This window comes from Camelina sativa, chromosome 20, assembly GCF_030686135.1.
Source record: "Camelina sativa cultivar CO46 ecotype springtype chromosome 20, ASM3068613v1".
In the NCBI taxonomy this organism is placed as follows: Eukaryota; Viridiplantae; Streptophyta; class Magnoliopsida; order Brassicales; family Brassicaceae; genus Camelina; species Camelina sativa.
In genome coordinates, this window is record NC_141899.1 from 1,713,438 (window position 1) to 1,733,939 (window position 20,502).

Here is a 20,502-nt window from a genome sequence, read left to right on the forward strand (position 1 = left end):
TGACCAAAACTACCATAGAACATTGCAATATTTACACCTGTAACTTTTTTTTTTTTTACTTTTCACATTTCTTCAAATTATATTGATCCGAAGAAAAACGAAAAGAAAAGGTAAGGATGGAGCATCATCATCTTACGGTAGTAGTATGAACAAAAAAAAACCTAACAAAAAGAAAAAGACTAAATCATTTACAATATCAGCGTAGGAACTATACATATAAAACCCAAACCTACAGAGACTATACCTCTTTTCAAATCCTCTTTTGAAAAAATTGCCAAAAGGAACCCAACTTTTCGATTCAATCAAAGTAACGTTTTCTATCTTTACCATTCCAGTTCAAGAAAACGGTTGTGTCGACCTCGCTCTCTTCGGCTACTTTAACAACTTCTGCATTCCTGAGAGCCATCGTCGCTTTGTAAACAGCCAAATCTGCGTTTTCTGCCAGAATTTGTGCTCGTCTTCTTTTGGCTATGGCTGTTTTCATGGCTGTATCAGCCAAAGTTTTGGCTTCTTCCATTTTGAGAAAATCGGTTTCTTCCTCTGGTTCAGCCGCCTTTACAGCCACTGTTCACATTAACACAACAACAAACGAATCAGATCATTTTCACTCCCATGGTGTTTTGTCAAGCTAAATCCAAATTTCATCGACCTTCATTATCTAAGTGTTAAAATTTAGCTATCCTCAAATCAAATACAGCACCATGACCTAGGAGAAAATTGTCAGTCTAATTCTATGGTAACCCTTTCTACTTAATTTTACTTCTGCAAGACTGTTCCATGTTACTCTAACTCTCAAGACTGTTCCATGTTACTCTAACTCTCAAATCTATCTATAGAGACCAAGTACTACACTTTCTACTTCCAAACAAATGAAACACAAGCCTAAGCATTTCATTACAGTAACTACGTATCCCTGAGTCATTATGTAGAGGGAACTAACCGAGCCAAGGGCTTGCCTGTTTGGCTTTTCCATGGAGTTGACTCCCCTGTCTTTTGAAGGATCTTCTCTTCCGAAACACAGGTTTGGAAAGTAGCGGCGTTTTCTTCACTTGATGACCCTGTTTATATACATGCATACATCGATTTCATTAGTACAAATACAACTGGAAATAGAACAAATATGGCAACTTGTACACCGTAATATGACATTACCTGGAAAATTCTGAGGAGTGGTGCTTTTCGCTGCTTCCTTTTCTTCAACCAGTAATCATGTACTACTTCAACTATCTCGTGCCTACCCAGGTGTGAAAGACTAGCTATAGTGGTTGCTTTCTCATCCAAGAGATCATCGGCAGGGTTGTGGAAATGAAACTTTTCAAACCCATCGATCATCAACTCAAAGGTTTCCCGCTGAAGTTGTTGAAATTGGTCATCTTCTTCACCAAGCAGTTCCCAGTTCTGCCTTTCGAGCCACTCTTCGTCTTCAGAATCCATGTCATAAAGAGCAATACTTCGAGCCATTGCCCTTGAAACTTCATCTTCGTTCACAGATATATATGGAACCGGCCTAGAAAAGGAGGGGAAGTCATATATATCCTCTGCATAGCCACACACTTCTCTTACCCCAGGAATAGGAATAACTTTCACACTCTGTTCCAATACATTTCGTTCATAGCATTCTTTATATATATCTTTAAAACCAAGCCAATCTTGTCTGTCGCAAAACTCAAGCTTCCAATTATCAGCTCCCATCCATACTGTTGCATGCGTAACCCGGTTGCTATAACATGGTCTCATAGTCCTTTGTGCCTTGTGGCTGTATCTGATTGCCCCATCTTTCTTAATTGCAAGAAACCACTCATTTGAAGAAGAAAATTCCAACATGACACTAAACCCTTCTTCTCTGGAGCATCTGTCTGAATATATCATTAATATATTCGCAGAACAACATAAAGAATCAAGCTCCTCTTTTGTCTTCGCCAACGGAATGATACTAACCACATGTGAAGCCGGAGATGAGCTACTTAGAACTGAGCTTCTGAGCTTTCTCGGCGATACTGTTACTGTCCTGTTTCTCCTACTTCCTGATATATCAAAAACCGGTGTTCCATTATACGACTTGTGTGCATTATGTGAAATATTTCTTGCTCTTCTCCTTCTCAAAGAGCTTCTCCTCTTTTGGAAACTGTGAGAACCTAAACTGCCTCTATATTGAGCATTTCCTCCAGTTAACTTCGAGGCTCTCACTGATGGATGTAACCCAACTACACCTTCATTCCTCAGATTACAAGGTTCAGGTAAAGCTAATTCAGACTCCAAATCAGATTCTTCAACTGGATTGTCTAGCAGATACAGAGATCTCTCTACGAAAAAGAAGGAGCGTGGTGCCACTCTTAGAAACAGAGTAAAATGCATATCCATAAACCATCGAGGAATGACAGCAAAATCTGCTGAAAAGAGAGGTAGACAATTCATATCCCCAAAAAACTTGCAGACACCATTTGAGCTAAGGGGAGGCTCCTAGAAAACAGAAACCAATAGATCACCTCAGCAACATTTAAAGATCCAAAACTTAATATCACTACATAGACAAACAAAATCTAGTCCAGACCTAATGTTAGTAAGTGCAGAAGGTAATTACCACAGGGAATCGCACGCCATGGTCAGCAAACACTTGGTTGATAGGTTGAGACAAGAAGAAAGAAGTAAGCGAAGACAGGCTCAGTTGTTCCCTCCTAGTGTATCTCATTGCCAAACCGAAAACAGTTAAAAACCAGCAATCCTCACATGACCAATCTACTGTAAGAGTAAGCATAGGACGAACTGAAGAAACCCGAGTGGGAAATCTCCTTCGCCTGCAATAAAACTTCAGGCTTCGTAGTGGCTCTTCTGATCTATCACTCGATGATGGTTCAGAAAGTCTCTTCCTTTTCCTAGTATATACAATCCCAAACATCTTATCCACAGTCTTTACATCTCCGACACACACTTTCCTCCGTTTCCTGACCGGAAAGTCATCTACTTTTTTGTCGTCTTTCTCACAAGAAACATGTCTCGGGCTACAAGGCTGGCTGTTACTCTTACCGGAGACTTTGTTGTTCCCTTTGGTTTTGTTCTGAGTCTTCAAAACGCTGTTCCAATCCCGATCCACAACCACATCGTGAGCTCTCCGTACCTTGGGTTCGCCGACGTTAGGCCAGATCCGACGACCGGAACGGAGGACCCGCGCTCCGTCTGGGGCTTTAACAACCCCGAAAACCCTAGTGGTTCGTCTCATTCCCACCGACGGCATCTATGCTTTGCTCATACGATTCCCTTTTCTTACTCAAGAGACTGAAGACGCCACAAACTGGCTTGACTCTTACTTAAGAAGAAATTGGCTTTGATTCAAACCCCTCCTTCGAGGATCTATACTCGCTAATATTCTAACAAAACACGGATCTTTCAGATTAAACCAATCCGATTCTAACAAGATTTTGTTTTTAAAAACCTTTCTTTTTTTTTTTAATAGCGAAAATTAAGGGGGAATCGAAACGGGAATCGAAAGGGAAAAGAGTCGTCAGATTTTAATAGATTCGATCAAAATTAGTGAAACCCAGAAAGGAAGAAAATCGCCGAGATCTCTCTGGAGATGGAAAAAAAGTAAGAAAAGTCGATTGAGAGGATCGAGATCTGTTCATGGGTTTTTGAATTAGAAACGATGAGTAGACATGGTGAAGAAGAAGAAGAAGATGAAGGATCGGCGGTGAAGATGGTTTCACGAACTTTTCGTTTTGGAAAGAAGAGAGGGAACAGAGGAGGCTAGGGTTTATGATCCGAAGAAAACAACATCCAAGAAAACCAAAAAAAAAAAAAAGGATCTTTCTTTAGAGGAGATTGTTCGTGACCGTTGGATTGTATTCTCGACGGTTCAGATTGATTCTGGTTCCATGGGTCCAATGCTATCTTTTTTTTTTCCTTTTTTTTCTTTTCTTTTTTTGCAAACGTAGTAGACTGCGAATTTTTTTGGGTTACACGAATATTATTTAAAAAAAAAACGAATTTAAAACGGAATGGGCCGAAAATTTCAAAAGGTGACAATAGGAAATGACAAGATTGCCCTCGGATTTAAAGCGAGAGAGGTGTCTGAACCTGAAGTGTTTTAATTACATTTGTTGAATGAATCTTGTAGTTTGTTTAACTAGTAGTGATCCATACGTATTACACTACAACGAGTGTTTAACACATGCATACTTAAGAAAAAAAACAAGAAGATGCAAAAACTGTGTTTTGTTAATACAAATCATTATTCTTAGACAACGAAAAAAAAGAAGAAACAGCTAAGTTTTGAGAATGGTTTAAGTGCGGAATTGTATATTACTATGATAAGTGAACTAGTGAAGGATATAGCTTTGAGACAACATCTATGAGGAAATTAGAACCACACCAAGAGATGATGATAAGATTACAAGACCAAACAACGTTCATTGACTTTTCGTTTACATATGACTTTGTTTTGTAGGAATCTATCTCTCTGCTTAAAAACAGAGTAATAATAATAAGATCGATGAGAATGTTTCTTGTCTTCCACACTCTCCAAAGAGTTAAGATCAATGAAGACTCTTGAGTCTTGTCCTTACTTGGCTTGACCTAGTCAAATTGCCAAAAAAAAAAAAAAAAAAAAAGCATTTCAGATTTAGATTTGATCCAAATAAAGCATAACCTATTTTACATCATCTTATATGATCCTTGTCAATGCTGTAAAAGAAGGAGATACATTTGGAATTTTGAACTGTAAAAGAAGGAGATACATTTGGAATTTTGAAAGTTCGCAGCTTTGACCAAGTCAATGGAAATATTCTTAGTTAATCATATGAGATCAATTCTAATAACGCATGCATAATCTTGTAAATTAAAAGTAGAAATTGTTGCAAGAAAAATCAATCGTAAACTAAAACTAAAAGTACAAATTGATGCGTCATCGAAGTTTTGATGTAGACCAATGGAGACAAAGCGAGACGCTATGGTTTACAAAATTACAATCTTTTGGTTTTCTTAATTTCTTCAACTGTAACCCTCAAATACTTAATTGCAACTATCATTGGAAGTCTAATCGGAATATCCAACACTATTTTTGCTATATACATACACACATTAAGATGTTTCATATATGCCATAATCTTTGGTGGACCGGTTCAAGAGTTTTTTTTATTTTCAAGAAAAACATTATTTATTTTTATGCGGAACCACAAAAGAAGAAAAGAATTGTTTACTATTTTGTTAGCGAATTCGAGTCAGGCCCATCAGTGTCTTAATTTAGGCCCAACAATTCATGTTTTTGTCGAAGATTCCTTTGCCGTAGGTTGAGAAGATCATCTCCTTGAGGAGAGGATACTGAAGCAGAACAAACAGTAGCGCCGGTGAACAAGTGCAAAGGATCGTCGGAGCAACGATCCAATTCTCTTTATCCATCATCGTGAACAGCACCGACGAGAATGCAATAAGCATCGCCGCGATCGAAACGAACAGTATCGAAAGTCCCGCGATCATCTTTGTCGGAAGCGAGACCAAGAAATCGTCGAAGGAGTATCTCGCGGTGAGTATCCCGAGGAATATGGGTACGGAGGTGCAAGCGGCGAAGCAAGATATCAAATCGGAGACGATGAATATGATGAACTGTTGTTTATGTAGGTGAAAGGGGCTACCTACTGAGACTGAATTGTCGTCGTTGCCTCCAGAGACGGTGAAGACTGCCGCGAAAATGACCGTGACGATAAGAGCCGCCAAAGTCACCGTGACGATGAAAGCCGCGACTACGTTGCATGACGTCGCCGTGTCTTTCATCCATTTCTCGGCTTCTTCTCGCAATCCTTGGTGTTCCTTTGTGAATATCTCGATCGGTGTTTGCTCTTCTGTGTTTACTCTCTCCTTCTCAATCGCCGGTGCGATTCTCTCCACTTCCTGCATCATCATGTCCAGATTTATTTTTAGGTTTCCTCTGTTTTTTCTCTGTTTTGGCTATATATGCATAAGAGAAACAGAGCAAACCTTGAACCATTGTAACTCGCGTTGCATCTGCAAAGGTGGGCAAACGACACTAGAGAGCTTGGAAGGAGGAGAAGGAAAGCCGGCGAGATGAAGGATACCATTGCCGTCACAGTCCTTGTCGGCGAGCAGCAAGTACTTCCTGTCGTCCAGACCGTAGAGGAGACTAAACACCTTCTCTTGTCTGAACTCGACGGCCAAGAGAAACAGAGTACTGCTCGAGCTTGTTCTCGTGGACCATAGAAGCTCGGAGTTGTTCTTGATCATCTCCACCAAGAATTCCACATTCCCATACCTTACTGCAAATAGTAAAGCCTCATCCACGGTCTCAGAACGTTCCTTCGAGCCCAAGGCTAATGTTTCTTCTGACATTCCTTGTAGAAGCTTCTTGGCTTGTAGATGCATGACCTTAAGTTGGTACACTTCATCTATTCCTGAAAACATCACTCGACTCAAATTTATATATTCATGTGAATCCTATCGAATTACCTCATATATACTTATCGGTCCATTTGCTGATGAAAACCTAATACGTACCGGTCCATTTGGAAAGATATTTTAGCAGTTTCCCCATCAGAGTATCTGGGAAAAAATCGAAACTTTTCTCACTTTCTTTAAAGGAATATAGAGACTTTTCATGAAGCTTATGTATACGGAAGAACTTACTCTGATGATCTTTGTTTGTACTAGAAGGAAATGGAAGAGTTGGCAGCTTTACTTGTATCCCTAGCAAGTGAGAGAAGGAAAGATGAGTTGAATCAAAGGAGAATAACAAAATGATTGATCTTTGTAATGAAGAGGTCTCAGATTAGTACAGACAAGAGTAGATGAAACGTGTCAATGGTCCCAAATAGCAGTCACCAGGAAAAAGATCTGGCTTTGAAGCCAAGACAATGATGGGAATCGACTCGATTTGCGAGTGTTTTGTGACGGCTAAGCGTCTGCTCATGTTGAACAGATCCAACGCGATGTCTAATTGTATGAAGAAAAAACAAAATCAAGAAATCATCATCAAAACAGCCTAAAACATGGGTTGCTTGAAGTCCACGAAACCGCTTACCGAGCGTTTTATAGAAGATGGCATTAAGAAAGAGCAAGGAACCGTGATATCCATCATCGTCAAGTAACACCTGAACCGGAGTTCTGGTGTAAAGATAGCGAGCCATCTCCATCTGCGTGTTCTCAACCGCAACCACAACCGGAATCTGTCCATTAATTCCAGGAATCTCTAGAAGCTTAGGGTTCTTGGCGACTAAGGCTTCAGCAATCTCCATGTTTCCACTAACCGCAATGACAGTGAGAGGCGTGTGGTACGAAGCGTTTTGGCTCATCTTGGGAAGCATCTGTTCTGGTGTCATACGACGCAAAAGCTCTTTAACAATCTCGGGCTTCCCACAAGCGCAAGCCTTTAACAATGGTGTCTCGTAAAGGTTTATCCATGCGTCCACTGCGTCCGGATGACCGTTCAAGAAGTCCCTCACCACTTGTACACGACCTTGGCTTATTCCTTTACTTAATTGTATATACTCATAATATAGGTTCGTATTCTTTCCTACATCAACAACAAGATCACGCTATGCGAATAATTCAGTATCCGGTGCTTTATTCACCTAATGATTATCTTAAGATACAATGTATATACCCTAGTAGCCTGACCTTCGAAATTTAGACTTTGATCTATCCTTTGTAACTTGCTTATAGGCAAATTGATTATTTGAGATGGTGTAAGAATAACGAATTCATACCGAGAAGCCGAGATGTGGAAAGAGCTGATTCGCTTAACGGAATCTGGTTATTGACGGGATCACTTGGAACTTCTTGTTTAGGAACTTTTTTTGTAGAAGAGATACTGTCGCCTAGGTCAGCATGAGGAGCCTTTGTATTAGCGAATTTGAAAGGACTCCTCCGAAGTGTTTCCTTCAAAGTTGCGTGTATGTTATAAGAACTCATTGCCATATATATTATATTTTATTAGTCCAACCTTAACAAATATATAGAAAATAGACAAGACAACTAAAGGTAATAGGATATATATAAAAAAATGCAAAGTATATGTTGTTGTTCGGACGTATATGCAAGGCATAACGGTTACATGCATACTATCTTTGATGTTTTTCTATCGAATTATTCTTTGATTGATCTTATATAAGAATATATGCTTTTCTTGGTTACTCATTATTAATTTGGGAGTTTGGAAAGCTTGTCTGTTAAAAATAAAGATTCTATATGAAGATAATAATCTACTTTTTTAAACAATAATAATAAATCCAAAAATTTAAAAGCGAAAATGCATCAGAATGACCATAATCAATACAATAAAAACACAATATGTTTCTCTCCAGTGCTTACACATCAGCATTTTGGTGGAATATGAAGATGACACATCAGCTTATTTGTTTACCAATGAAAACATTTCATTAATACATGTCATATCTCTCAGCCAATAATAATTATTTTTTGTTCCAAATCAGCTTTTCCAGATTATTTGAAACTAACACATCATTTAAATTATGTAACCAATTAAATTATATAAAATAATAAACATCATCAATAATTTTCAATAACAAATATTTAAATTTATAGCCTAAATTTAAACTAAATTAATAAATTATTTACAACTTTCAAAAATATAATAATATCAAACAAGTATATTAATTATTGTATGTCTATCAATAATTTTTAAAAACAAAGGTTTAAAATTATAGCTTATATTTAAAATAAATTAATAAATCATTTACAACTTTTAAAAATATACTAATGTTAACCAAGTATAATAATAAAAGCAATCAAATCATATTAGTAAAATATAAATATAATACAAAGAAAATAATAATATAATACAAATAGAATATAAATTAAGAATAACCACGAATAACACAAAACCAATTAGATTCTTAAAAACATAACAAAACAATTAGATTCTTAAAAAAGAACAAAAAGAAGGATATAAATAACTTCTCTAAGAACCAAAAAAAATATAAAAATTATGTGATTAAATTTGTATAAACTACAAATATAATACACCATAAAATCAAGGTACACTAATATATCTCCTACAACAAGTAAATAAAATAAAGTTTGAGATTAGTGTTGATAGTGATTTTATATATAAGAACACCAACTAATGATAAATTGAACAATATATAAGTTCCAAAATTGAAGGTTTTATATTATAGTTTAAAATCAGTAACTTGAAAATTACTTTGAAAATTAACCTAATCGCTATGCTAATAATATGAGAGATTGTTAGTAATACATATACCATTTTTCAAAAATATCATTTTTTGGTCAATTTCATTTTTGTCTTTTTATGCATAATTACAATGTGTTAAATTGATTTGTATTTTTAGGTTTGGATTCTCTATTTTACCTTAGAATATAGTTTTAAAGGGTAGGATTTAATATTTGGAATTTAGAGTTTAGAATTTAGTCATTTTGTATATTGAAAAATGTATTATTAAAAATAGACAACAAGAGTTATTTTTGCAAAAGGGTAACAAAAAAATGGTATTTTTATAAATGTCTCTAATAATATTAAATAATACACAAAACGAGACTAAAGTAAAAATATGTTAATGTACTTTTACAAATAATAACTTTTATAACAGTAAAAATACTATATAATAATTATGTTGTTAAATTTGTATAAAATACAAAAACAAACACCACAAATTCAAACTACACTAATGTATCTCTCACCAAAAGTAAAGAAAAGTAAAAAAGAACATACATTAGAGTTAGTTAGGCTATTTATATAATTAAGTCTACTCGATTTAAAAGTAAACATTTATAAATCATACTAAATTGAGATTTCTTTATTTTTATTTTATTAGTGCATTTTTATAGTTTACTATTGGATAAACCATAGTTTTACAATTAATCCAATTTCAAAAAAAAAAAATTTTTAATTATTCGATATCTCTGAAAATAGTTACAAAAAGTATCCCGCGACATAGCGCGAGTTTAACCTAGTCTTCCATAATATTTGTTGCCGTTTGCATTTTTTTGAAAAACGAAATTGTAAAAACGTAATGCACATAAGGTGTTCTTGACGGCAGATTTTTTTGTTGCTCATTACATATTTGTTAGTTATCACAGACTTAACCATCGTTGTAATTATTTTTGAAACTCGATCATAAACGTCGACAAACCCTAATACTCATATGTGTCGATCGATTTTGTCGAGAATCCACTCTTTGATCGATATATATTACTATATTAGGAAGAATGGGAAAGAAAGGAAAAGTGAACTCTCGCACAATAGCATTTTCTCGTTTCGTGAGGGGTTTAATTTATTTTTCAAATTGACCCATAAAAAAATGATTTAAAACACGTACACTTTAAGCAAACACACATACTTTATGTTAAAACAAAGATTTCATCTTTCGGTCGAAGATTTTTTTGCCGTAAGTGGAGAAGATGAGCTCCTTAAGGAGAGGATACTGAATCCGAACAAACAACAGCGCCGGGAAACAAGCGAGGAAGATCGTCGGAGCAACGATCCAAGGGACGTTAAAGATCGTGAATAGGGACGACGAGAATGCCACAAGCATCGCCGCTATCGAGACAAACAATGTCGAAAGTCCAGCGATCATTTTCGCAGGCAGAGAGAACAAGAAATCGTCGAAGGCGTATCTCGCGGTGAGTATCCCGAGGAAGATGAGGACGGAGGTGCATGAGGCGAAGCAGGAGATCAGATCGGAGACGATGAATATGACGAATTTTGGTTTATGTAGGTGAAAGGGTTTACCGCGTGAATTGTCGTCCGTGCCTCCCGGGACGGTGAATATTGCCGCGAAGGTGACCGTGACGATGAGAGCCGCTACAAAGCTGCAAGACATCGCCGTATCTTTCATCCACTTCTCAGCTTCTAGTCGCATTGCTTCGTGCTCCTTTCTGAATATCTCTATCGGTGTTAGATCTTCTGTGTTTACTCTTTCCTTTTCGATCGCCGGCACGATTCTCTCCATCTCCTACATTAATTATCAAAACTATATTTTTTAAAGACATCTGTTCTGGTTATGTGCGAACTCCATAAAATTTATACACGAGAGAAAGAAAGCGAACCTTAAACCATTGTAACTCACTTTGCATCTGCAACGTTGCGCTAACGACCGTAGCGAGCTTGTAATTAGGAGGAGGATAGCCAGCGAGATGAAGCACACTATTCCCGTCACTGTTCTTGTCGGCGAGAAACAAGTACTTCCTGTCGCCCAGACCGTAGAGGAGACTATACACCTTCTCTTGTCTTACCTCGACGGCAGTGTTAAACAGAGTACTAGTTCCCGTGGACCATAGAAGCTCGGAGTTGTTCTTGATCATCTCCACCAAGAAATCCACATTCCCATATCTTACTGCAAAGAGTAAAGCCTCATCCACTGACTCAGAACGTTCCTTCAAGCCCAAGGCCAATGTTTCTTCTGATATTCCACGTAAAAGTTTCTTGGCTTGTAGATGCGTGACCTTAAGTCGGTACAGTTCATCTATCCCTGGAACATTACTCGACTCAGATTTAAGTTTCATGTGAATCCTATCCAATAACCGTATTTGCAAACGAAAACCTAATACTTACCGGTCCATTTGGAGAGACATTTGAGCAGTTTCCCCATTAGGGTATCTGCTGGAATTAACAAATAAAAAACCCATAAAAAGTTGAAACTTTTCTCACGTTCTTCAGAGAAATAAATTATAGAGACTTTATGAAGTTATGAATACGGAAGATGTTGTGAATTTATCTGATAATTACATTTACAAACCTTTAAGCCTTTCGATCCTTATATAAAGGTTTTAAAAACCCCGACACAGGGAAAGAAGAATTTGAAAATCTTCTAAACCTTATCGTGACAGGTCGTGCTCATTTGATTAGGCCCCTTAAACTTACATAGATTTCAAGTTACTTTAGATTAACAAAAGAACTTACTCTGATGACCTTTGTTAGAACGAGAAGGCTTTGGAAAAGGTGGCTGCTTTACTTGTATACCTAGCAAGTGAGATAACAACAAATTGGATCAAAAGAGTGGGACAATATGATTGATCGTTGCAAAGAAAAGGTCTTATACTAGTACGGACAAGAGTAGATGAAGCGTTTCAATGGTCCGAGATGGCAGCCACCGGGGAAAATATCTGGCTTTGAAGCCAAGACAATGATGGGAACCGAATCGATTTGCAAGTGTTTTGTGACGGCTAAGCGTCTGCTTTTGTTGAACAGATCCAAGGCCATGTCTAATTGTATGAACAAATCAAGAAATGATCATCAAAACACCCTAAAACATGGTTTGCTTGAAGATCAAGTAACCGCTTACCGAGCTTTTTATAGTAGATGGCATTGAGAAGTAGCAAGATACCGTGAAACCCGTATTTGTCAAGTAACACCTCAACCGGAGTTCTGTTGTAAAGATAGCGAGCCATCTCCATCTGCGTGTTCTCAACCGCAACCACAACCGGAATCTCTCCGTTGTTTCCAGGAATCTCTAGCAGTTTAGGGTTCTTGGCGACTAAGGCTTCAGCAATCTCCATGTTTCCACTAACAGCAACGATAGTAAGAGGCGTGTTGTAAAAAGCGCTTTGGCTCATCTTGGGAAGCATTTGTTCAGGTGTCATACGACGCAGAAGCAATTTAACAATCTCGGGGTTTCCATATGCGCAAGCCTTTAACAATGGCGTCTCGTAAGGGTTTATAAATTTGTCCACTGCGTCCGGCCAACGGTTCAAGAAGTCTTTCACGGCTTCTACACGACCTTGGCTTATTCCTTGATTTAATTGTATATACTCATAGTATTCGTTCGTAACCCTCCCTACATCAACTACAAGGACACATAATAAATCTATCTGCATCTACAGATTATTATGCTAAGCGAATCCCGCACTATATTCACTTTATAGAAAATCATCTTAAGTACAATGTGAATAACCTAATAGCTCTAAGTTTGAAACTGAGACCTTGATCTGTCTTCTTGTAAATTGCTATTATAGGCGATTGATTTGCCAACAAAAAAATACGAGAACTCTCAATTAATTACCGTGAAGCTGAGATGCAGTCGGAATCTGAAGATTGAATTGATCACTTGGAGCTTCTTTCTCTGGAACTTCTTTTATAGGTGAAGAACTGTCTTCGGAACTGACTTCTAGGATACCATGAAAAAACTTTGTTTTAGAGAATTTGAAAGGTCTCCTCTCAACTGTTTCCTCCACAGCTTGGCCTAATTGATTAGAACTCATGATGTAATAAAATTTCTTGGACCAACCTTAATAAAATATTAAATAGAAAAAACCCCAAAGATATTATAAAAATAGCATACAATCTGTGGGTTTACTATCTTATTCTTTGATTGATCTTACATGAGAATATATCCTTTGCTTGGTTACTAATTAATTTATTTTGAAAGATTGTACGTTAGACAGAAATAAAGGTTCTTCTATAAAATATATATATATATATATATATATGATTTAATTATTATTGGTTACTATTTGGTGAGAGACCATCGATGCACATAGAGCATGTGCAAAATTGGCGGACCTAGAAATTTTGTTGAGGGGGTCAAAATATTAACTAAAATTTTTAACATTATCTAAAATATTAATGTTATTTAATGTTTTTTATATAAATTATAAGGGTTTTCTGTTGTTATCATTAAAATAAAAATTAAACAGTGTAAAACGACTAGAATTTTTTAAAAAATTAAAAGAAACAGGATGGATTTGAAGGGATCAATAAACTTTAACCAATTTGTGCCAAAAAATTCATTTGAAACAAGACTACAAATTTAATTTTAAATATTTAACTAAGATCAGATGACCTCCTTGCTCTTCACATGGGTCTGTCGTTATAAATAGTGACAATCTATCACCATAATCTCTTTTATTTAGAAAAGAAACAATTAAACACAAAATAAAGAATAATATTTAATTATGAGAGTCTTTCAAAAGAGTTTCTCAAACAACTTGAGAGAACTTTTAATTACTTTGGTGGATATATGATCTTAATTATATATTTCTTATATTTTGCTTATTTTTTACTTATATTTTACTTATTTTTTGCTTTATAACCTAGTGATAGAACTATAGTAATGATACAGCAATAACTCTATTGAAACTTTAATTTCATAATTTAGAAAATATTTTGATATAACTGTATTTGTATCGACCTTACATATTTGTAATGTATTTGATTTTTAGTTTTTAAAGTTAGGGGATTTTCTAGGCCGTATTAGAGGTTGAATATCCTCGGATACCTGATGACCACGACAAGCATGAATATGTTGGATTCATGTTCTCTCTATATCATTGGAAGTCTCTAATCGGAATATCCAAAACTCTAATTTCGCTATACACACATTAATATGTATCATATATATCATATATATGCCATAATCTTTGGTGGACCGGTCAATGTTTTAAGTTAGGCCCATAAATGTTTTAACTCAGGCCCATAAATGTCTTAAGTTAGGCCCAACATTTCATGTTTCTGTCGAAGATTCCTTTGCCGTAGGTCGAGAAAATCATCTCCTTGAGGAGAGGATACTGAAGCAGAACAAACAGTAGCGCCGGTGAACAAGCCAAAAGGATCGTCGGAGCAACGATCCATTTCTCTTTATCCATCATCGTGAATAGCGCCGACGAGAACGCCATAAGCATCGCTGCGATAGAGACGAACAGTATCGAAAGTCCGGCAATCATCTTTGTCGGAAGCGAGACCAAGAAATCGTCGAAGGAGTATCTTGCGGTGAGTATCCCGAGGAAGATGAGGACGGAGGTGCAAGAGGCGAAGCAGGAGATCAAATCGGAGACCACGAAGGTAATGAAATGCCGGTCATGTAGGTGGAAGGGTTTACCTTTTGTATTTTCGTCAGTGCCACCAGGGACGGTGAAGACCGCCGCGAAGGTGACCGTTACGATGAGAGCCGCGACTAAGCTGCAAGACATAGCCGTATCTTTCATCCATTTCTCGGCTTCTTCTCGCAGTGACTGATGCTCCTTTGTGAATATTTCGATCGGTGTTTGCTCTTCTGTGTTTACTCTCTCCTTCTCGATCTCCGGTGCGATTCTCTCCACTTCCTACATTGTAAAGGCTAGATTTTTTTTAGAACTCTGTTTTCCTCTGTTTTGGATATGAGAGAAACAGGGCAAACCTTGAACCATTGTAACTCGCGTTGCATCTGCAAAGGTGCGCCAACGACAGTAGAGAGCTTGGAAGGAGGAGAAGGAAAGCCGGCGAGATGAAGCACACCATTGCCGTCACAGTCCTTGTCGGCGAGCAACAAGTACTTCCTGTCGTCCAGACCGTAAAGGAGACTAAACACCTTCTCTTGTCTGAACTCGACGGCCAAGAGAAACAGAGTACTGCTTGAGCTTGTTCTCGTGGACCATAGAAGCTCAGAGTTGTTCTTTATCATCTCCACCAAGAAATCCACATTCCCATACCTTACTGCAAAGAGTAAAGCCTCATCCACTGTCTCGGAACGTTCCTTCAATCCCAAGGCCAATGTTTCTTCGGATATTCCCCGTAGAAGCTTCTTGGCTTGTAGATGCATGACCTTAAGTCGGTACACTTCATCTATTCCTGAAAACATCAGTCAATCAAGATTTCAATTTCATGTGAATTTTATTGAAAACCTAGATACTTATCGGTCCATTTGCTGAGCTGACGATAACTTAATACTTACCGGTCCATTTGGAGAGGACTTTGAGCAGTTTCCTCATCAGAGTATCTAGCAAAAAAAGTTTGAAATTCTCTCACTTACTTCAGAGGAATATAGAGACTTTAGATGAAGCTGATGTTTAGGGAAGTAACTTACTCTGATGATCTTTGTTTGAACGAGAAGGCTCTGGAAGAGTTGGCAGCTTTACTTGTATCCCTAGCAAGTGAGAGAAGGACAGATGAGTTGGATCAAAGGAGAATAAAAAAAATGATTGATCTTTGTAACGATGAGGTTTTATAGATTAGTACAGACAAGAGTAGATGAAACGTGTCAATGGTCCGAGATAGCAGCCACCGGGAAAAAGATCTGGCTTTGAAGCCAAGACAATGATGGGGATCGACTCGATTTGCAAGTGTTTTGTGACGGCTAAGCGTCTGCTCATGTTGAACAGATCCAACGCGATGTCTAATTGTATGAAGAAAAACAAATCAAGAAACCATCATCAAACCGCCTAAAACGTGGGTTGCTTGAGATCCAAGAAACAGCTTACCGAGCATTTTATAGAAGATTGCATTAAGAAAGAGCAAGGAAGCGTGATATCCATCATCTTCAAGTAAAACTTGAACCGGAGTTCTGGTGTAAAGATAGCGAGCCATCTCCATCTGCGTGTTCTCAACCGCCACCACAACTGGAATCTGCCCATTGATTCCAGGAATCTCTAGCAGCTTAGGGTTCTTAGCAACTAAAGCTTCAGCAATCTCCATGTTTCCACTAACCGCAACGACAGTGAGAGGCGTGTGGTACGAAGCGTTTTGGCTCATCTTGGGAAGCATCTGTTCAGGTGTCATACGACGCAAAAGCTCTTTAACAATCTCGGGTTTCCCACAGGCGCAAGCCTTTAACAATGGTGTCTCGTAAAGGTTTATCCATTCGTCCACTGCGTCCGGATGACCGTTCAAGAAGTCCTTCACCACTTCTACACGACCTTGGCTTATTCCTTGACTTAATTGTATATACTCATAATATACGTTCGTATTCCTTCCTACATAAACAACAAGATCAGGCTATGCTAATAATTCAGTGCTATGTATATGATCACCTAAAGGTTATCTAAATATACAATGTAAATAATATACCCTAGTACCCTGACGTTCGAAATTGAGAATGGTATGAGAATTCTTACCGCGAAGCCGAGATGCGGAGAGAGCTGATTCGATGAACGGAATCTGGATATTGACGGGATCATTTAGAACTTCTTCTTCAGGAACTTCTTTTATAGGGGAGATACTACTGTCGCCTAGGCCAGCATGAGGAACCTTTGTATTAGCGAATTTGAAAGGGCTCCTCCGAAATGTTTCCTTCAAAGTTGCATCTAAGTAATTAGAACTCATTGACATATTATATTTTTCTTAATTAGACCAACCCTAACAAATATATAGAAAATAAACAATTTACAACTAGATGTAATAGGAGGATATATAGATATGTCGTTGTCCGTAGGTATATGCAAGGCATAACGGTAACATACAATCTTTGATGTTTTTATATCCTTTTCTTTGAATATTGATCTTACATAAGAATATATCCTTTGCTTTGTTACTCTTTATTTTATTTGTAAAGCGTTTCTGTTGGTGAGAAAATTAAAAGGTTTAAAACTAAGTTTATCTGTCAAGTTTCAAACCGGAATCTAACCTAGAAGATTATTTTCCAATTTCGGTTTATATATGTTTCTAAAACAAGACAATCAAGAAACCGAATAAATAGTGACAAAATTACCGAAAATAACTTGTGCAGTTTTGCTAAAGAGATTTACCGAAAATACAGACACATTTCTCTCCCTTCTCTATTCAAATTCAGGTTCTGTACTTGTTGTGAGGCTGGACAGAAGCAACTAGCTTAACATTCTCACCATGTCTTAAGATCTTGGAGCCTGGACAAAGCGTCATATATAGCACACGAATTTGTTGCCAAGAGATTAATATCCGGAGAAGTTAATCATCAACAACGAGCTTCCTGTCTACGCTTGAGAAAGATTGATAAAACGCCTTGAAATGTCTGTACGCAATGTCTATATCGTCTGTTCCACAAATTTCTCTCACACTGTATCACAAGTAACATGTTCCAAAAACCAGAAGCTGAGTCTAACGTAATCTGATTTGGAAACATGAGAAAGAGTTGTTAAAAATTGGCATACCTATGCATAGAAAGCTGAGGTATGCCACAATCAACGGTTCGAATCCCAACTCCTGAAGCCAATATAGGCCCTATTGTTGAGCCACATCCCATATCATTTCTCACCACAAACTCCTGCAGAAGTAGCAAAAGTTTAATTGGCTGTATACTATTCTCAAATATGGGTTGCTTAGAAGATCTATTATGTGTAAATCCTAAGAACCGCAGACAAATCGCTTTCAACATCTGAACAGAAGGCTGATGAAGACAGAACCGTAAATTTTTCTCTAAATGTTCTATACATACTATCGGGACTTAACATTAAGAAGAACACCAAACCTGAATTGGAAGATCATGGAGTTTTGCTACTTCTTTGAAAAGAAAAGAAGTGATTCCACTGGTTGCATAGCGTTGATTTGCGTTATGTTTGATAACCAGACCCTTGTGTAGTTGAGGACGGTGGTTCTCTTCATGTTTGTCTGCAAAGTTGGGGTGCACTCCATGCGCCATGTCTGCAGACACTGCAACCACAAGAACACATACACAAGTTTCAGTAACTAAGAGAGAGAAAAACATACAAAACTTTTTACCACTGCCTTACAAAAATCCAAGAGACTACATACAAATAAATAACTGGAAAAGTAGAAAGTGTGTACCAAGAAAAGATTTCCGGATAGCACGGTCAAATGTACACTCAGTGGCCTGGTTATTGCCTAAGGAACTCACAATCCGTCTCATTGCTTGAAACATAGTGGGCGCCCCTGCACCTTGACATGAATCTGAACCTACCTATTGAAACAAAACACTTTCAAGATGAATTTATACAAAAAAGGCTCAGACGTTTGAAAAAAGGTTATGGAAGGTTAAATGCAAGTCCTCTTTTATTCAACCAATTTCAGGACAAAAGTGCTGCTAATAAGTTCCTCGATTTGAAGCAACCTAATAAGTATCAATATCTTATAGGAAAAAGGTACCTCCTCGTTGTCAAATAAAGCTATCATCCGGATATCATGTTCAGTGGAAAGGCTTTCAGATGATTCACATGAATCAATGAGAGCTCTCAAAGCACAGAAACTTGATGCAAGATTATCTAGTCTTCCGGAGAATATGAATTCATTGTTTGCTCCTCCCAGGCAGCTAGGTTGGGTGTCACAGATATTTAACTCAAGACTCACTATATCCTCAACCTTACAATCCAGGTCATCTGACAAAATCTGCAACAAGATCAAGAAGCTTTGAGATATTTGCGGATTTTACAGTTACCACCAACATCAGAAATTCAGAGAAATTGATAATGATGAACTCAAAATGCTGGTATTTATAGAAAAATTTAGCAACAGTAAACTTTAAATTTCTCATTTCTATTCTCATGATCTAATATCTTAGAAACACGGTGCACGTTAAGAAACAATGCAGAGGAATGAATCTTGTGACTAACCTAATTATGTCATACCTGCATGAGTAATGGATGATGCGCATCTTTGGAGGAAGAAGATACATTTTTTTCCTTCAACTCAGCTGAGGATTCATCTGGTTTCGTTGCCAGTAGTGGAACAAGCTGGGTCTCCAAATTTGGTTTAAATCCTTCACTATTCACTGTGCTAAACAATACAAGAATAACAAAAAAAACACAGTATAAGAGAGCTTCAAAACTAGTATACTTCCACTTGATAGCAAATGAATTAACTCTAAAACTCAACTAGAAAAAAAAAAACCCCGTAAAAGAAGTTTACCGATCAAGATGAATGGCCAAAGTAGGCACTCTAAGTAATGGCCTTTTCACTTTAACAAGCCTGTGAACAAACGAGCCATCACTAGCTCTCACAATTGCTCTCCCGGCAACACTCAAGTCTCGATCAAACCATGTGTGCCACAAACCACCTCCATAAGTCTGAACATTCACCATCAGATAACCAGACTTGGATGAAGCAGACTTCGGCTTAAGTTTAAGACACGGGCTATCGGTGTGAGCAGCTATGGCATGAAAACCATTACCAGAAACATACCTACAAAGTGAGAAACAGATATAGGTTTCCTGAACCCAACAAATAAGGAATCTAAAAAGCAAAAAAAAAGGATTTTTTTGTGTGAAGAAGAACCCATCAAACTATTGACGCATGACCTAGTTCCAGGATTCACTACTCTACTAATGAAGATGAATCGAAAAACTCACTCTTTCCCGACAGCAAAAGCAACCAAACAGGACATGTTTCGTGTAAAGAAGTAACGGCCACCAGGTTTCAGCTTCCAATCCTCGTTTTCACTGAGAAGATCAAACCCAGCATCCAAAAGCTGTCTCTTTGCCTCAGCTGCAAGCCAAAAAGAAAAGAAAAAAAGATCAATCAGAGCCGTCACTTCACTTGAATACCAAAAAGAAACGAACTTTGAACTGGATTACAAATTTACCAGTGGCGTGAAACTGCGTCCAGGACTCATTGAGATAATCCAGAAGATCCCCGACAATAGAACCATTAGAATCACTCCCAAACGATCTCGAATCACTTTGGGAAGAGCAGAGGATTGGAGAGACGGAGGAGAAGGAGCGAAGAAAGGGAGAGCGATGGATATAAGTAGGAAAAGAGAGAGATGAAGGCAAGACAAAAGAAGGATTGAATTTGGAGGGAAGTGAATGGGTTAGTGGAAGACGAGCTACGGTGGCCGCCATTAAAAAACTGCCTCCCGGATTCTGAAGATGAGGTCCCGTCGTCTCTAATCTCTTTACTCT

At 37.6% G+C, this 20,502-nt stretch overlaps 5 protein-coding genes across 17 annotated transcripts; all 5 read right to left on the reverse strand.

Moving 5' to 3' along the window:
- Positions 1-30: 30 nt before the first annotated feature.
- LOC104768661 (uncharacterized) lies at positions 31-4,295 on the reverse strand. 2 transcript variants are annotated; one of them, XM_010492680.3, is made up of 4 exons: positions 2,582-4,295; positions 1,153-2,460; positions 957-1,058; positions 31-564 (listed from the first exon to the last, which is right to left on the reverse strand). In XM_010492680.3, exons 1-4 carry the CDS (start codon positions 3,230-3,232, stop codon positions 556-558), a joined length of 2,070 nt encoding a protein of 689 aa, XP_010490982.1. In that variant the 5' UTR covers positions 3,233-4,295; the 3' UTR covers positions 31-555. The 2 variants fall into 2 exon arrangements, with proteins under 2 accessions (XP_010490982.1, XP_010490981.1); XM_010492679.3 differs by having other exon boundaries at positions 941-1,058.
- LOC104768664 (uncharacterized) lies at positions 4,274-7,965 on the reverse strand. 4 transcript variants are annotated; one of them, XM_087506453.1, is made up of 8 exons: positions 7,710-7,965; positions 7,025-7,516; positions 6,784-6,936; positions 6,631-6,690; positions 6,502-6,546; positions 5,968-6,398; positions 5,193-5,880; positions 4,274-4,569 (listed from the first exon to the last, which is right to left on the reverse strand). In XM_087506453.1, the coding sequence occupies exons 1-7, from the start codon at positions 7,918-7,920 to the stop codon at positions 5,236-5,238; spliced, it is 2,037 nt and encodes a 678-aa protein (XP_087362579.1). In that variant the 5' UTR covers positions 7,921-7,965; the 3' UTR covers positions 4,274-4,569; positions 5,193-5,235. The 4 variants fall into 4 exon arrangements, with proteins under 4 accessions (XP_087362579.1, XP_087362580.1, XP_087362578.1 ...); XM_087506454.1 differs by lacking the exon at positions 4,274-4,569 and having other exon boundaries at positions 5,002-5,880; positions 7,621-7,920; XM_087506452.1 differs by lacking the exon at positions 4,274-4,569 and having other exon boundaries at positions 5,002-5,880; positions 6,502-6,690.
- A 2,242-nt stretch (positions 7,966-10,207) lies between these two features.
- LOC104768663 (uncharacterized) lies at positions 10,208-13,256 on the reverse strand. Of its 9 annotated transcripts, none has more exons than XM_010492682.2 (7): positions 12,984-13,256; positions 12,267-12,767; positions 12,034-12,186; positions 11,885-11,944; positions 11,537-11,581; positions 11,032-11,453; positions 10,208-10,937 (listed from the first exon to the last, which is right to left on the reverse strand). In XM_010492682.2, exons 1-7 carry the CDS (start codon positions 13,180-13,182, stop codon positions 10,329-10,331), a joined length of 1,989 nt encoding a protein of 662 aa, XP_010490984.2. In that variant the 5' UTR covers positions 13,183-13,256; the 3' UTR covers positions 10,208-10,328. The 9 variants fall into 9 exon arrangements, with proteins under 9 accessions (XP_010490984.2, XP_087362585.1, XP_010490988.2 ...); XM_087506459.1 differs by having other exon boundaries at positions 11,052-11,453; positions 12,267-12,758; positions 12,984-13,225; XM_010492686.2 differs by having other exon boundaries at positions 12,267-12,758; positions 12,984-13,225.
- Positions 13,257-14,223: 967 nt separating this feature from the next.
- On the reverse strand, positions 14,224-17,053 carry LOC104768662 (uncharacterized). The gene is made up of 7 exons (XM_010492681.2): positions 16,789-17,053; positions 16,156-16,647; positions 15,918-16,070; positions 15,762-15,821; positions 15,630-15,674; positions 15,096-15,526; positions 14,224-15,021 (listed from the first exon to the last, which is right to left on the reverse strand). The coding sequence occupies exons 1-7, from the start codon at positions 17,000-17,002 to the stop codon at positions 14,410-14,412; spliced, it is 2,007 nt and encodes a 668-aa protein (XP_010490983.1). The 5' UTR covers positions 17,003-17,053; the 3' UTR covers positions 14,224-14,409.
- A 255-nt stretch (positions 17,054-17,308) lies between these two features.
- On the reverse strand, positions 17,309-20,473 carry LOC104768665 (putative aspartyl aminopeptidase). The gene is made up of 9 exons (XM_010492691.3): positions 20,184-20,473; positions 19,951-20,086; positions 19,511-19,783; positions 19,231-19,378; positions 18,752-18,991; positions 18,434-18,566; positions 18,117-18,298; positions 17,800-17,912; positions 17,309-17,705 (listed from the first exon to the last, which is right to left on the reverse strand). Exons 1-9 carry the CDS (start codon positions 20,440-20,442, stop codon positions 17,597-17,599), a joined length of 1,593 nt encoding a protein of 530 aa, XP_010490993.1. The 5' UTR covers positions 20,443-20,473; the 3' UTR covers positions 17,309-17,596.
- Between the last annotated feature and the right edge of the window lie 29 nt (positions 20,474-20,502).